Raw genomic sequence first — 14,445 nt, 5'->3', positions numbered from 1 at the left:
TCTCTTTGCTTGTTGATAAATATACCAAACAAATGGTTTAGACAACCATTCTTAGCAATTTGAGGGATTCTTGCAATTCTTGACCAAACTGACCATTTGTTTTTAAATACATGTGTCTCCTAAAAGAAATATTTATTATAAACTTATCAGTAGCAATAAAGTTGAAAATCAGTACTGTTAATATCTCCACTACTTTTTTTTATTAGAACAAAAATTGGCAACATCTTTGTTATCAATACTTAAACTAAACCTAAATTTTATCTAAATCATTTGTTCAGAGAGACAAGCAGCCCACAGGATAAAGAAAAGGGGTGGATAAAAAGGAGAATATCATGGAGAATGTGAGTGTTAGACACAATCAAATGCCTACCTGACAGCCTTCTTCCCTGCTAACAGAATCTCCATTCTGTTCACATTTTTCTCGCAGCCATAGGGTCAATCATGATGGTCTTGTTCCTCTTTCTAAATAATTGACTTAGGTATGCATATGAGGCACGAATATGATCAGGAAGGTATGGAGAGAAGTCTGCATGAGGAGCTTCTGGGAAAGATTTCCTCACTCTTAGAAAGAGGCACAAGAAAGGAACATTCCCCATTTTTATCTGTAGACAGTTCCACCTATAATAAGTGATGTCTGGAACTGTGGCAGCCATCATGGGACCATGAGACCAACCAAATCATGATGTCAAGATAGCACTTTATGGCTCATAAAGAGGAAGGATGAGTAGAGACTGGTTCATTGATAACATCATTGAGCTGATGAATTAACTGACTCTTGATCTCCCATAGCTTCAAATTTTGAAACAATATATTACTGGCCATTTTGTGTTGAACAGTCTATTTCTTGCAGCCAGAGGCTTTGTAACTGATACAGTATGCTAGCTGATGCTAGAACTTTTAATCCTACTTATGTTTTCTTCTAAATACTTCTGAAAATAACTACCTTCTCTTACATCTGGCCTCCAACCTATAACAACCTCCTCTGTATTTTTTCAAATCTCAGTGATAGCTTTGGCCTCCCCATCTTCTCATATTCCTTGTCTTCTTTGTATGTTTCTTCTTTGTTTTTGCCTTTGCTCCCCATTCCTTTATCTTTCTTCCCCTGTCCACTTCCTTTTTTTTTTTTGAGATTTTAAGTTTATTTATTTATTTTGAGAGAGAGATCACACACAAGCAGTGGAGGGGCCAAGAGAGAGGGGGAGAGAGAGAGAGAGAGAGAGAGAGAGAGAGAGAGAGAATCTCAAGCAGACTCTGTGCTGTCAGAACCCAACGAGGGGCTTGAATTCACGAACCATGAGATCATGACCTGAGCCAAAACCAAGAGTCGGATGCTTAACTGACTGAGCCACCCAGGCACCCCAGTCCCCTCTCCACTTCTTTACCTTCTTCTAGCTCTTAAGTGTTTGTGATTTGAACATGAAATATGTTTATACATATATTCATTTATACATGTGTAAATATTATGTCTTGCATATTAGAAAGGAGGAATTATTCCCCACTCCAAATAATTCCTTTCATACAGAGATAGCTCTGCTAGAAAAAAAAACAAGACAAAACAAAAAACAAAAAAATACCTGACCTCTCTTTAACCCTTACTCATTCCTTCCCACAAAGGAGGAGTGACTTAATCTGACTGGCTAATTTGAAAGGAGAACTAAGCATGTGTAGCCCAGCCTGTCCTAATTTCTTTCTCTTGGGAGCCAGCTACCTATAGGAAACACTCCACCATGCTCCTCCAGGCTGTACATTTTACAGAAAGCATGCCCTCGTGGTGCAGGAATATGTGGTGGTCCTGCAATGCTGGTGACTAGATGGAAAAGTCTGAGTAATCCTCAGATTCTGTATTGGGAAGCTCAAATTCTTCCAAGGAGACAGAAGCCATATTCTCAAATACCAGTTCTATCAGTAATAAACTTAATACAGTCTCATTATACCAGCTGTCTTGTCTTACTTTGAATAGATTCAAAACTATTCAAAATAGTTGAACTTGGGTCAGAAATAAGACTTCTTCTCTCTAGCCCCCTTGAACAGCACTAGTATATATGAAAGCTTTGTTTCCCTGTTTTGAAGTATATTTTCTTTATTCTTCATAGTTGCATGATGTCATTGTGGGTGGTGTGACAATAAAAAATATTCTCCAGCATTGTGTCTTTGTTTTATAAATGTTTTCTGCAAACAAAAGATGTTTTTAATTTGTGTGTGGCTGCTTGTTCTTGATGGAGCTTCCTATGGAATAGAGGCTCTTGATAGAAACAATATTTACCTTCCCAATTTTTGAGGGCCTCTGCTTATGATAACTTGTGAATCTGTACTTACTTGATCTGAGTCCAGCTTCTCAGGAACTTCACGTGTAGCTGCTGCCTCAGTATAGGCTTGGTAGAAGGTCTTTTCTTGGGACTCCACTGTAATGGTCAACACAGCATCATAGGCTTCCCGGAGTTTTGGGTTGTTCCTCAGGACCTGGTAGGGTGTATGCTTATAAGGTAAACTGTAGAGCAGGGCATCATAAGGAACAAAGACATAGGTTCCATCAGTCATTTTCAGATCATGAGCCCATTCCAAGAGATGCATCTGAGTCTCTCCCCCAATCAAGGCCGAATGCATACACATGATGATTACTGAAACCAACAAAGCAGGGAGGTTATGGCAGTAATAGGTTAGTAAAATACACTTCCAAAAACCACAGACCAGGGGAAATAAATAAATGTGTTACAACCAATTGCTAAATTATTTTTATCGTATGCCGCTAAGATGATCAAGATGTTGAAGCCCTGAGCTAAGGTTTTGTTCAGGGACTCTGGATTAGGCATAGGGACGATACAGATATGTCTACAGCCTGCAGAGCCCAATACTAGACAGGAACAAGAACAACTATAGCAAATGAGAGGTAGCATAATGAAGAGGCTATGGGATCGGAAGACTCAGGCTTATGCCTTAACATCACTAGTTATTGTTAGCTGTCTACCCTTAGCTAAATCGCTTTACCTCTCTCCCTGCCTCATTTATAAAATGGAGATCAAAAATATGAACTTTATGGGGTGGTAGTGATGATTGAAGGAGCAATTCGTATAATGGGCTTGGCACATGACACTCAAAAAATCGCAGCTATTATTATACCTAAGAATAAGAAGGCTAGAGGGAGAGGATAGGAGAGACTCTCATAGCCACTGTTGCTGTTTACTGCCCAGCTCTGGCAAACATACATTCCAATAGATTTTGCACAACTGTTTCCACCCTTACCATGGCCAGTGTAGGCAGTGAATGGCACTAACTCACACTCTCCTGTAAATGATAATAATATTGTGGGTGATAGGCTCAAGTTTTAAAAATCTAACTTCCCTATAATTGGAATTACTTTGCACTCTTCTTTAATTCTCCCCTGACTTATGAAGCTATGTTGTTTGGCAGAGCTATGCTAGAATAGAGTGGATTAGAGGCGGCCACGGTTGAAGAATGGCAAGCAAGATCATGAGACTGAAAGCCTTCTATCCAATTTCGCCCTTGGCATGCTAAATGAGTTTAGTTTAAGCCCACTTGTGCTTCAGTGCGCACATCTTTAAAATGCAGAGTCCAAAGCATTTCACAGGTGCGTTGAGTAGTTTAATTAGATAATGCCTGGCAAGTATTCAGAGCTCTTTGCAGAAAGGCCAAGGTCCTATTGCTATTGGTAAATATTAATTATACGTGCTTACACGGAACCTTTAATCTCAGGAACTGAGTATGCTTAACTACATTCAGTGACTGGTTTTTTGGCATTTATATATTTCATCATCTATTTTCAGAAATCTTTTTTACACTGGTTAAATACCCCCAGAAATTTTCCCGTTTGACCTACAGCTGATACCTTTCAGTGTTTTAAGGTGTAACTAGCAAGTTATGAAGATGATTTAAATCACACACACGCCCACACAAACACACAGAGTAACCTGAGTTTTCAAGTGACCATTAGTTCCCTCAATATAATGGCCCTAAGAGGTTTTACGTGTATTATGATGCTCACATCTTCCTTCCAATACTCTGGGATATCTTTGGAGCGAGTTCATGAGCCACGCTAGGAATTCAGCCTCCTTCGTTCATAACCACACGTTGCATAATGGGGAAATGGAGTGCGAGAGAGGCTTGACAAGGCAAGAGCTGGATTTAGAAGGACAAACTAGAACCAAAGACATCTAACTCCCTAAATTTGGCTACACCATTGAATGTGAATCCATTTGGTCAGATTAGTCCACTAACAAGCCCATTGAGGGGGGAAGATGAGTTAAGTGAGGCCCTTTAAGTAGTTGGCCAGTTCATCCACCAGTATCCTTAGCAAGTTACTCAGTATTGGCATCTTTCTTCTACAAAAACAGAGATTAGGTGACTTGGCCAAGATTACCCAAAAGAGATAAAATTTCATTTGCTGTATTTCAAAGAATATTAACATTACTTCACTAGATGGAATGTGTTAAATGGAATTAAGTGACTTGTTTTGGTTGAAATACAGCAAATACTATAACCAACACTACGTGCACTGGGTGCTGTGGTGTACCACCCAGATGCACCCTTCATGACTGAAGCACTGGTTCTCCTAGCTGCTGGGGGTGGGGGTTAGAAGATGATAGCTAACATCTCTCTGAGAATTGCCCTCAGCTGATGAGAGACACCTCTCACAAGGTCACACCTTCTCAGAAGTGTGCTAGAGCTGGCTTGTGCTAGTTCCCAAGAGCCTGTGGTTAAATTTTGGGGGGTTTTGTGCACCAGTTAGTTTCAGACTGGTAGCTTGAAATTGAGAGATTATGGAAATCAGTCCATGGAAATCAGCAAATGTTACCAATCAGGACTATTTTCCCCCTGACAAGCTGGCTGTCAAACTATTATTATCACGTTGTACCCCTCTCTCTGCACCAGCCTGTATCCAATGACTGGTCAACATGGGGGCATAGAGGCTAAGACTCCCTCCTCATCTCAATTCTGGACAACTCTGAAGGGCCATCCCAGCTCCAGAGTTCCCACTGGGACTGGCTGAGGCCTTTGTTGTGATGACATGACCATTTGGTTCCTCTCTCTGCCTCATTCTACTGCTTTCTCTTCCTCACAAATGTTGTTCTTGAAAGCATTCCCACAATAAGCTTCCTGCACACAAATCTCCATCTGACAGAATTTTTTTCCAGGACACTGACTTGTCACACTGGTGGAGAGCCCCATCGTACTCTGAACTGACTTCTATCATGGCACTTACAAGATTTATTGCCCTTATTTATTTATGTCAACCTCTACTATGAAACTGTGAGCTCCTTGAGGTCAAGGACTGTGTCTTATTTATCTCTGTATCCCAGTACATATGATGAACCCAGAGAACATTGTTTAAATAAACGCCTGAAAAATTCAGAAAGGTTGTACCCTTGGATATCATTTGTGGGTTCCTTGAGGTGTGAGGCATGGACATATTTGGATTGTTAGTATGGAGGAAGGATTTGAAGTGATATTTGCTGGGCAGATAAATTCTACCATACTTGTCCTTAATGCTTAGAGTCATTAACTATGCTCAAGACCTTACCCTCTACCTTAATCTCTTGTTGTGATTTTTTTTCCATAGGCACACTAAGGACACTTCAGACAAAGAGTCAGAATTTTTATAGCTGTAAAGACTCTTTGAGACCTACTACTTCCTCTTATTCCCCCATTATTTTCCAGAGGAGAAAATGGAAGCCTTGAGAAGGTATGATCACAGGCTCCTCCATTTGTTGCATGGCAAGACCTTGCCATTGAACATGACTAAAGTAGAAAGCATCAATACTGAATTCAAACAACAGCAATTTAATTTAATGGATTGAGTGCTTTGTGAAAGGGATTTGTGGATGCATCTGTTCTACATGATGGTTTTACTAAATAGTTTTATTATCTCAAAATTACATTCATTAAAATGGGGTTTTACCTGTAAGTTGTCAGGAAATGATTAGTAGACAGAAACCTTAAATCCCAGACAAGGCCTGGGTCAATGAGTGATCACTGAATAATGCTAATTTGTAAGTTTCCATCCTGATTGTTAACAGTCAGCCACTCGATAGCCAACACAAGGACCAGGAGATACATCCACCTGAGATACCATCTCACTAGGATATGATCTTAGCACTTTCTCTGAGCTTCCTGAGCCCCACTCAAGCCATCTAGCAGCTATGGGACCCCTGTGTGGCTCAACTGGTTAAGCGTCCAACTCTTGATTTTGGGTCAGGTCCTGATCTCACGATTTGTGAGATCAAGCCCTGCATCGGGCTGTGCACTGACAGCGTGGAGCCTGCATGAGATTTTCTCTCTCCCTCTCTCTCTGCCCCTCCTTCCCCCCGGTGTGCACATGCGCTTGCTCTCTCTCTCTCTATCCCTCTCTGTCTTTCTCCCTGTCAAAATAAATAAACATTTTTTAGAAAGACATCCAGCAGCTATGTCTTCATACGGTAGTATCCATTATGGCAGGCTGTCCAGGATCAATCATCTCTTTCACCTTCAACACTAGCAGAAAGAAACGTTATGAAACTCCAGGAAAAGCCAATTACTAAGTTGCTCAACTCCTCCTTTTGAGGAAGGAAATTGAAATTCTCATATTGAAATATTCTGTATGATATTTCCTTGAGATAGAGGATCTGTGTTTCTGAAAAGGCAACTTTCACTTTTTTTGTTTCTCACAGATTACTGGCTATAGAGTCCTTAGTGGAGGAAACTGGACGCACTCTCATACCTTGTGAAATGGAAATGGTTCTACTAGCTAGTGCTGAAGAAGTCCTTAGGAATCATATTCACATTGTGACCCTGCAGTATTGCTCCCAATCCACAGAAACACCCCACCAGTTCAACGGTTCTTTATCTTCATTTTAGTCCTTTTGTGACATTTCCCATTACTGACATTTTAACCTATTTCGTTTTAACAAATGTTGAGAGAGGGGGAAGCATGCTCTGCGATTTATCCCAAGTCTCACATTCCCCCAGGAGTCAGCCATCTGGCCATACAGTGAAAGAAGTACATTCAGACCCTCTTCCTCTCCGCTTTCTTCCAAGGCCAGTCTATAAAATGGATCCATAAGAAGAGCGTAGGAGGCTCTGGAATCTGCAGGTTTCCCAGTTCTGCCCCCCCACCCAATGTGATTCAGTGCAGGAGGCCTCGAAAGCACAACTTAAGAACACTGCACTAGGCAATGTGTGACCGTTTGTATCAGCTGAGGACACCCACCCACACGCATTTTTGTCTCTAAGTCCACAGACCACCACTTAAGTACCTGCCACCAGTGTTGAACCGGTGCAAGAAGCTCTGCATGATGGGAGACACATATTACCTTTAATGGCCATTCCACCCACATCAGATCATGTTTTCTCATACCCAATAAAACCCTGCACATTGTCGCACAGCTTGAGATAAGTTGTTAATATTTTTCCACACCTTGCAACATATGTTTTCTGCAACGTTTTCAAACTGCTGTCCAGATAAGGCCTCTTAAATGTTGGAAACCTCTTTACAGATTTCTTCTTGTGCTGGGTCTTCAATCATTTTATCTGATATTGGGCCCATTCATGAAAGCAAGTTGTCCTTTTACCATTTACATTTACTTACATTTATCTATACCAAATCCTATACCAAATTCCCTAACAACAGTAAGGTTCTTGGCCATAGTATTATCAGCATCACTGTTGTTATTAGTGTAGGAAAATCAGGCCAACACCTGCTACCTTGAGGCACTTTAAGGAATTTCATCAGTGAGCCCAAAAATTAAGAAAGAAAAATGGAAGAGCTGAATTATACACCCTCCATGGCACCCAGGATCTCAAGTGAGTATGCTTTGGGGACATACCTCAAGGAGACAGGACGCAATATAGTGTAAGTCTTTCATGAGACCTGTGTTTCTCAAAGAATGATCCCTGGACCAACAGCACTAGTACCACTGTGAACTGGCTAAAAGTGCAAATTCTGGGGACCTTCCCGAGCTCTCCTTCCTGAATCAGCAACTCTGGAGAAGGAATCCTGCAATCCATGTTTTAATAAGCCCTCCAGGGGATTCTGGTAAACACCAAGGTTTGAGAGGCCTGCTTTAGACCAACCTGCTTGTATATGGCCTGGCTTTCCCATTCACTAGCTGTGTGACATTAGGCAAGTTACTTAACCTCTTTTGTCCTCTGAAGACTCATCCATAAAGTGTGTTCAATAATAGCCTTACTATATAGGGATGTTGCAAGAATTGAACGAGATGGTCTACACAAAGCTCTTACAAAATGACTAGCACACAAGAAACTCTCAGTAAATATTAACTATTACCCATGTTGCTATTCTTTTTTTGTCTTTTTTATGTACAATAATCTTCAATAGATGGGAAGAGGCTAGCCAGATCCCTGGCAGTAACACAGTAACAAGGTATTTAATTTTGGACAAAAAAGGGAAGACCACTCGGTGTCCTATTTACTAAATATCATATTGTAATGAAGCATTCCCAGTTTGAAAGGATTTAAAGGAATCCCCAAGGGCTTGACAACCTGGTAAGCCTAAATTGAAAGGATTTCACAATCAGCCAGGCATTGATAGGCAAAAAGGTGAGGAGAGGAGAGGAGGGCTTGAAATAGCCATTTGAAAAGTTCTGTAAAGAGCTTTTTAGCGGGGCCTCCTGCTAGCCTTTGTGAGAATTAGCAAAAGCACCCTTCTGGGAAATTGCCATCCAACAGGTGCTGTGCCCAGTGAGTGGACGCTCTTTTATGCCATTGGATCAAAACTTCCACCAGGGCTCGTGGTTTCAGTAGAGAAAGAACTGGATTTGGGCCCTCATGCCCACTCAGCTAGATCTTCTTGTGCAGGGCACAACCTACCTAACCGCGTACAGAAGCCCTGACTGTAAATCGAGGCCTTAGTCTTTGATTACGATCGATCTCTCCTATTTGACTTCATCAGAAACAAAGGTCATTGGTAATTGCTTTTGAAGCTTAAAGGAAATGAGCTGAGAATCTGGGAGAGGCTGAATCCCCCCTTCCCTGGGCCTTCATTTACCCCATTCTTTGTTGTTAATAATGCCTACACCTACCTACTTGTTATGTGAGACCCACAGGTGTTGTAAAACTTGAAAGGAAATACCTATCTTCTGGGTAATCCTGAGGATGGAATGAGATCATCTATATGCAAATACCTTGTAAACTGTAGAGAGCTGTTCACATGTAAAGTGATATTATGGTTGCTTTCATTGTCTCTATGGCAGCATCTAATACCCCTGCTGTTTCCCCTCCAAAGGCCCCGCAGCTTTCATTATTGTTATCATCTTTACTAGTAAATTTTATCATTGTCTCAGTCTTGTGTAAGCACAATTTAGACCTGTTTCTGAGAAAGACATTTCTTCTGACTCCAGTAAGGTGCCAGCAATACTTCTTAATTGGAAACATAAATTCACAAAAAACGAGAAGTGACACACCAGCCAGTAGTAGACTAGCTTTCTCTCCCCTTCCCCACCCCCCCCCCCCCCCCGCAGCACAATTCCTCACTACCACCCCCACATGGGGTTGTGGTCATTGTTACTGTGAGCAGATCGGAGAAAACCCACCTCTCAACTATTTTTTTTTTTTATCCCTGCCACCGTATTTTGTACATCACAAAAGGTCCTCTTCTGAAGGTTCACTTGAGGGTCCACAGTGTAAGAAGTAGCCTCGTGTCCAACAGAATAGGGAAGAGGCTCAGCTGAGGTCACACAAGAAAGCTCACTGCCTTTCCAATCAAGACGGATCACAGCTACAAATACTTTAGCAGTCTCAGTCCGACCAGATGAGAGGGGCTAGAGAATCAGCCAGAGATTTGATCTGGTGTATTCTGTGCTTGGTGTGCTGTAAACTTCCTCACTGCCCTGCTGTCCCAGTCCATACTCACGGGCCTCTGGCTTGGTTTCTCACCAGATCTCCCACTTTTTTTTGAGAGAGAGAGAGAGAAAGAGAGAGGGCATAAGTGAGAGAGGGCAGAGAGAGAGAGACAATCCCACGCAGGGCAGAAAAAGAGAGAAGTGTGGCTCACCCGGACCCCGTGCTCACCCAATGTGGGACTCAAACTCACAAATTGTGAGATCATGACCTGAGCCGAAGTCAGATGCTTAACGACTGAGCCACCCAGGTGCCCCAGCTCTCCCACTTTCTGATGGGACGGGAGAGGTGCCCTGTACCCCAGGCAGCTTGCTTCAAGTCCTGATAGTCCATTTATGTTCATACCCTGGATCCTGCTTCCAATGTTTCTGCTGGCTGAAACACTTCTCTCACCAGGCAACAAGCCTACCTTACTTTGAGTCACTGCCCTTCTGCAACTCCTGCTGTCATACCCAACCCACTGCTGTGGCATGCCTCAGATGCCAACAGCTGGCTATACCCAACGTGAGTGCCACACACATCTTTGAATACTCCACACTGTCAGAGGTCATATGCAGCAGGCTCAGTTGCCGTGCCCTCCTCCCCCACTCGCATTCGGTCTCTTGTCACTGAGGTCCCAGCATGCCCCCTCTGAGTCTGCCCATGCTTTGCCAGAAACCAGAAACAAAATCCTGCAGTGCAGAGCTTTGTCTTTGCTCCCTTTTATCTCCCTTTCTGAGTCCCTACTTCACTTCCTGTTGCTGTCCTGTCAGCCCAGGGCGGGCCTCTGCTCCACAACCACAAACCTTCCTCTCTAGGTTTCCCTGCCCACCACCCCCCCAACCCAGCAATCTTAAAATTTCCATTCCTTCAGTAGGCTGATCCATACTGTTACAAAGAAAACAATCCGATTAAACAAAGTTATATTAGGACAAAAATGACTGGCAATCTAAAGTAAGGAACATTTATTTGCATTTTCATTAACTTAAAGCAGGTGGTTCTTAACCCTGGCTGCATTTTCCATGCATCTGGGAAGCTACTGAAAATGCCTTTACTGGTGCCCCACTGCAGACCACCAGAACCTCTGGAGGTGGCTTTCTGGCACCAGTCATTTTGAAAAGACATCCAGGTAATTCTGGTGTGCAGTCAGAGTAAGAACCATCGACCTAAAGGAACACATCTCGAATAGCAGGGCAAGATGATGTACATTTGCTACCTCTCCACCTCAAAGGACTTGTGGGTGGTGAGCACTCAGTCCTAACTTCTCTCAGTCTGACAGCCTGAAGAGCTTTAGCGCCTGGATTTATTTAACATTTATGGTAGAAGCCAAAATGTCATTTCAAAGAGCATACTATTTAGAAATGGGTGGGATGTGAAACACTCATGGAATGTAAACTTGCAGGAGACACTGGGCTTCGTGAAGATTTGTAGCATATTATGAAGTTATGATACTAAATATGTCAGCCTGTTACTGGCATGACTCCTCCCTGGAAATGGTTTTAGATCTTTAAAAAATAACTCTGTGCTCTGCTTTGAAAGTATCAAGCTCTATTATGAAGTAATCGGAGCCACGCTGATTGCTTAACATTATAGGATCCTGTACAAGGGAGCTGGAGACAAACTACTGTAGTTCCTGGAACGAAAACTTGCCCCTATCTTCCCATAATGATCATAATTACGGTCCAATCCGGGGGGGACACTTGGAACTTAAAATGGGCTTCTGTTTACAGGCCGGGCTAAGCTGGACCATTGTCTAACAAACCCATTGTTATGGTAAGGAAATGCCTGGGACTAGGACTAATCCTAGCAGTAATCAATTTAACAAGTAGTTGCTGAACTGTCCAGTCTAAAGTGGCGGAGTGGCCGCAATAGAGAAATGAGCAGTGTTCCCACAAATTGCTGCCACTTTCCAGAGAAAGGTAAAGTGGAGATTGGCAAGTTGGAATAGAAGAGCGCCTGGCTGGCTCTGTCAGTGGAGCATGCGACTCTTGATCTGGGGGTTGTGTGCTTGAGCCACACACAGGTCGGGTGTAGAGATTACTTAAAAATAAAATCTTCAAGGGGTGCCTGGGTGGCTCAGTCGGTTAAGCGTCCGACTTTGGCTCAGGTCATGATCTCAGGGCTCCTTAGTTCAAGCCCTGCATTGGGGCTCCGTGCTGACAGCTCACAGCTGGGAACCTGGAGCCTGTTTCAGATTCTGTCTCTGTCTCTCTGCCCCTCCAGTGCTCTCTCTCTCTCTCAAATATAAATAAGCATAAAAAAAATAAAATAATCTGCAAAAAAAGTTGGAATAGAAAATATCAAAATCAAGTGTCACAAGGGCTTGCCATCAGTATCAGTAAGAGACATCTGATTCAAGAGGACTAGGAAGGACTCCTCTTCCCCCAAATCTACCCAACTCGCTCTGCTGATGGCAGCTTCACTGGGTCATTCCTTTGCTTGACACTTTGTCCATTACCTCTGCAAGAATCACCTTTGAACATAAACCTTCTCTTGGAAGAGGAAAGGTGAAAATGTAGGCAGTCTCCTCATTTTAATATGTTTCTATTTATCAGCTAGGTCCCTCCAAATCAGCTAGTTGTGTGCTGCAAAGAGATAAGCCCTGGTTTTTTTTTTTGGGGGGGGGGGGAAGCAGAGGATAGAAGGAAGATGCATATGTGAAATGTGATGAAATAGGTAACAAGATCAGACAAAAATGGAGCCATAAGAGCAACCCTCTGGCTGATCTGAAACTACTGGGGTTCTAAGGGCATAGAGGGTGTGCAGCTACAGTCACTCTTACAGTCTTCCCCCTACCCAGGTGCTGAGAGTAGGCACTGGAACCCAAGGGCATCTTAACCACCAAGTTCTCTGCACCTTTATTTACTTCATAAGATGGACTCTGTTGAAGCGGGACGGCCTTTGAGCCTGAGTGTGAGTAAAAGAGGGCAAATGCATGAAAAACTGGGGAGTGATGTGCTATCCCGGTGTGCGAGGGTAGGAAACCTTTTGGAGATTGTCGTATTTTTTTTCCTGGAGCCACGTTTAAACGTCAGCCGGGAGAAAGCACTCACTGCGAATTCTGTCAGCCTGGCGAATCTGCTGGAGAGCTTCTCGAATGCTTTGGCTGTCTCGTCCTGTGCTCAGGACGACCCCTACAGGTAGGCCCCGGCTCTGAAGAGCACTTGCGACTCGATTGGCTGTGTGCACCCAAACGTCTTCATCTGAGGAAATGACTCCAGCGTGAGCCAACTGGAAATATTTCATGACGGTTACCAGCACACGGATGGGAGAAGGGAGTGTCCGAGAAAAGGTCGGATAGCTATTTTTATTGTCTAATTCATAATTCACACAGGCCCAAGAGAAAATCCCTTTGTCCCAGCTGTTTCCCAAGAGTGAGGCTGCCTCGCAGTAGCCGGGATTGGCAGGTCCAATAAATCCTGAGGCCATCTGGCGGTGAGAAATGAAACTGGCAAGGGCTCCGGAAGTCTGGCAGTCTTCATTGAGAATCACGTATTCAAAAGAGTAACCCAGGTTAAATGATGGGTCCCTGTTGATCCGCTCAGTGGCTAATCGAGCAGCAACCTCAGGCAGAGCTTTTGAGAACAACGGATCACAAGCCCAAGGGCCCACCACCCCTATCTTGTAAGGGGGTGCACACACCTGTTGCAGGATGGACGTGAGGGCCAGGAGGCACACACACCGCAGGAGCTTGAAAGCTACAAGGCCATGGTGTCTTCGCTGTCTTCTGGGAGCTGCAAACCAGAGCATAAGGTGAAAGAAAGGCCAAGGTCCCAAGAACATAGCCGTCCCGCTTCTAGCAAGCTAGTGAAGAGATGTTGGGAGGTTAGTCTGCTTTCCTGAGATGCACAGTGGTGTTCCCAAATGCCTGTCAATCAGAAAAAAAATTATTGCATTATTCCTAAAGCTTCTGGAAATATTTGTTATAAAAGAATGGCAAAGGAATGGCCGTCCCCAAACTGAAAGCTTCTTTCCCCTACCCTGACCCAAACTCTTCTTCCAATACATCCTATATTCCTTATCTCAGTAGATGGCACCTCCATCCACTGTTTGCCCACTTGCTCCAATCAGAAACCTGGTAATCAGCTGTTATTCTTTCTTCTTCTCTGTCCTCATATTCAATCTATCACCGAGTCCCATTGATTGAATTTCAGCAATAGCTGCCCACCTCACAGTGTTGCAAGGATTGATTACATGGATTAACATCCAGCAAGTGCCTATAACAGGGTCTGGCATGTGGTTAGCATTATATTAGTGATATTATTACCATTATTATAGGTTTAAATATGCCCATTTTTCTCCATCGTACTGCCTCTTGGAGAGAGACACAGAGGTAAACAAATAATGGCAACACAGAGTAAAAAAAAAAAAAAGTATGATTGGAGTAGTTCAGCAGGGGAAGATAGAGAGGATCATCCTCCAAACTCAGATTTCATGGGAGGTGAGGAGGGAGGAGAAGGGACTGTGTCTCTAACTCAAGTATTAAAAGAAAAGTTAGCCAGGTAAATAGGGTTATGAGGGAGTTGGTGCTAAGTGCCTTCCAGGCAGGAGGAACAACGTACAGTAAGACCCAGAGGTTTTTTCTTTTTTAATGTTGTTCAAGAAAAGGATATGTTA

The 14,445-nt window shown here is 43.1% G+C and overlaps 1 protein-coding gene across 3 annotated transcripts in view; it reads right to left on the bottom strand.

Moving 5' to 3' along the window:
• The window catches only part of GUCY2F (guanylate cyclase 2F, retinal), a 115,659-nt gene that overhangs the window by 91,384 nt on the left and 9,830 nt on the right, over positions 1-14,445 (bottom strand). For all 3 annotated transcript variants that reach the window (XM_019426828.2, XM_053891270.1, XM_019426829.2), the window contains exons 2-3: positions 12,882-13,696; positions 2,317-2,618 (exon numbers count right to left, since the gene is read on the bottom strand). In XM_019426828.2, coding sequence (XP_019282373.1) covers positions 2,317-2,618; positions 12,882-13,611 — 1,032 coding nt within the window. In that variant the 5' untranslated portion in view covers positions 13,612-13,696. The remainder of the gene's footprint in view (positions 1-2,316; positions 2,619-12,881; positions 13,697-14,445) is intronic.

Source organism: Panthera pardus, unplaced genomic scaffold (genome assembly GCF_024362965.1).
Source record: "Panthera pardus isolate Hobbes unplaced genomic scaffold, ASM2436296v1 HiC_scaffold_27, whole genome shotgun sequence".
NCBI lineage: Eukaryota > Metazoa > Chordata > Mammalia > Carnivora > Felidae > Panthera > Panthera pardus.
Note: the sequence above shows the minus strand (reverse complement) of the source record. Positions and strands in the feature narration are given on the sequence as shown.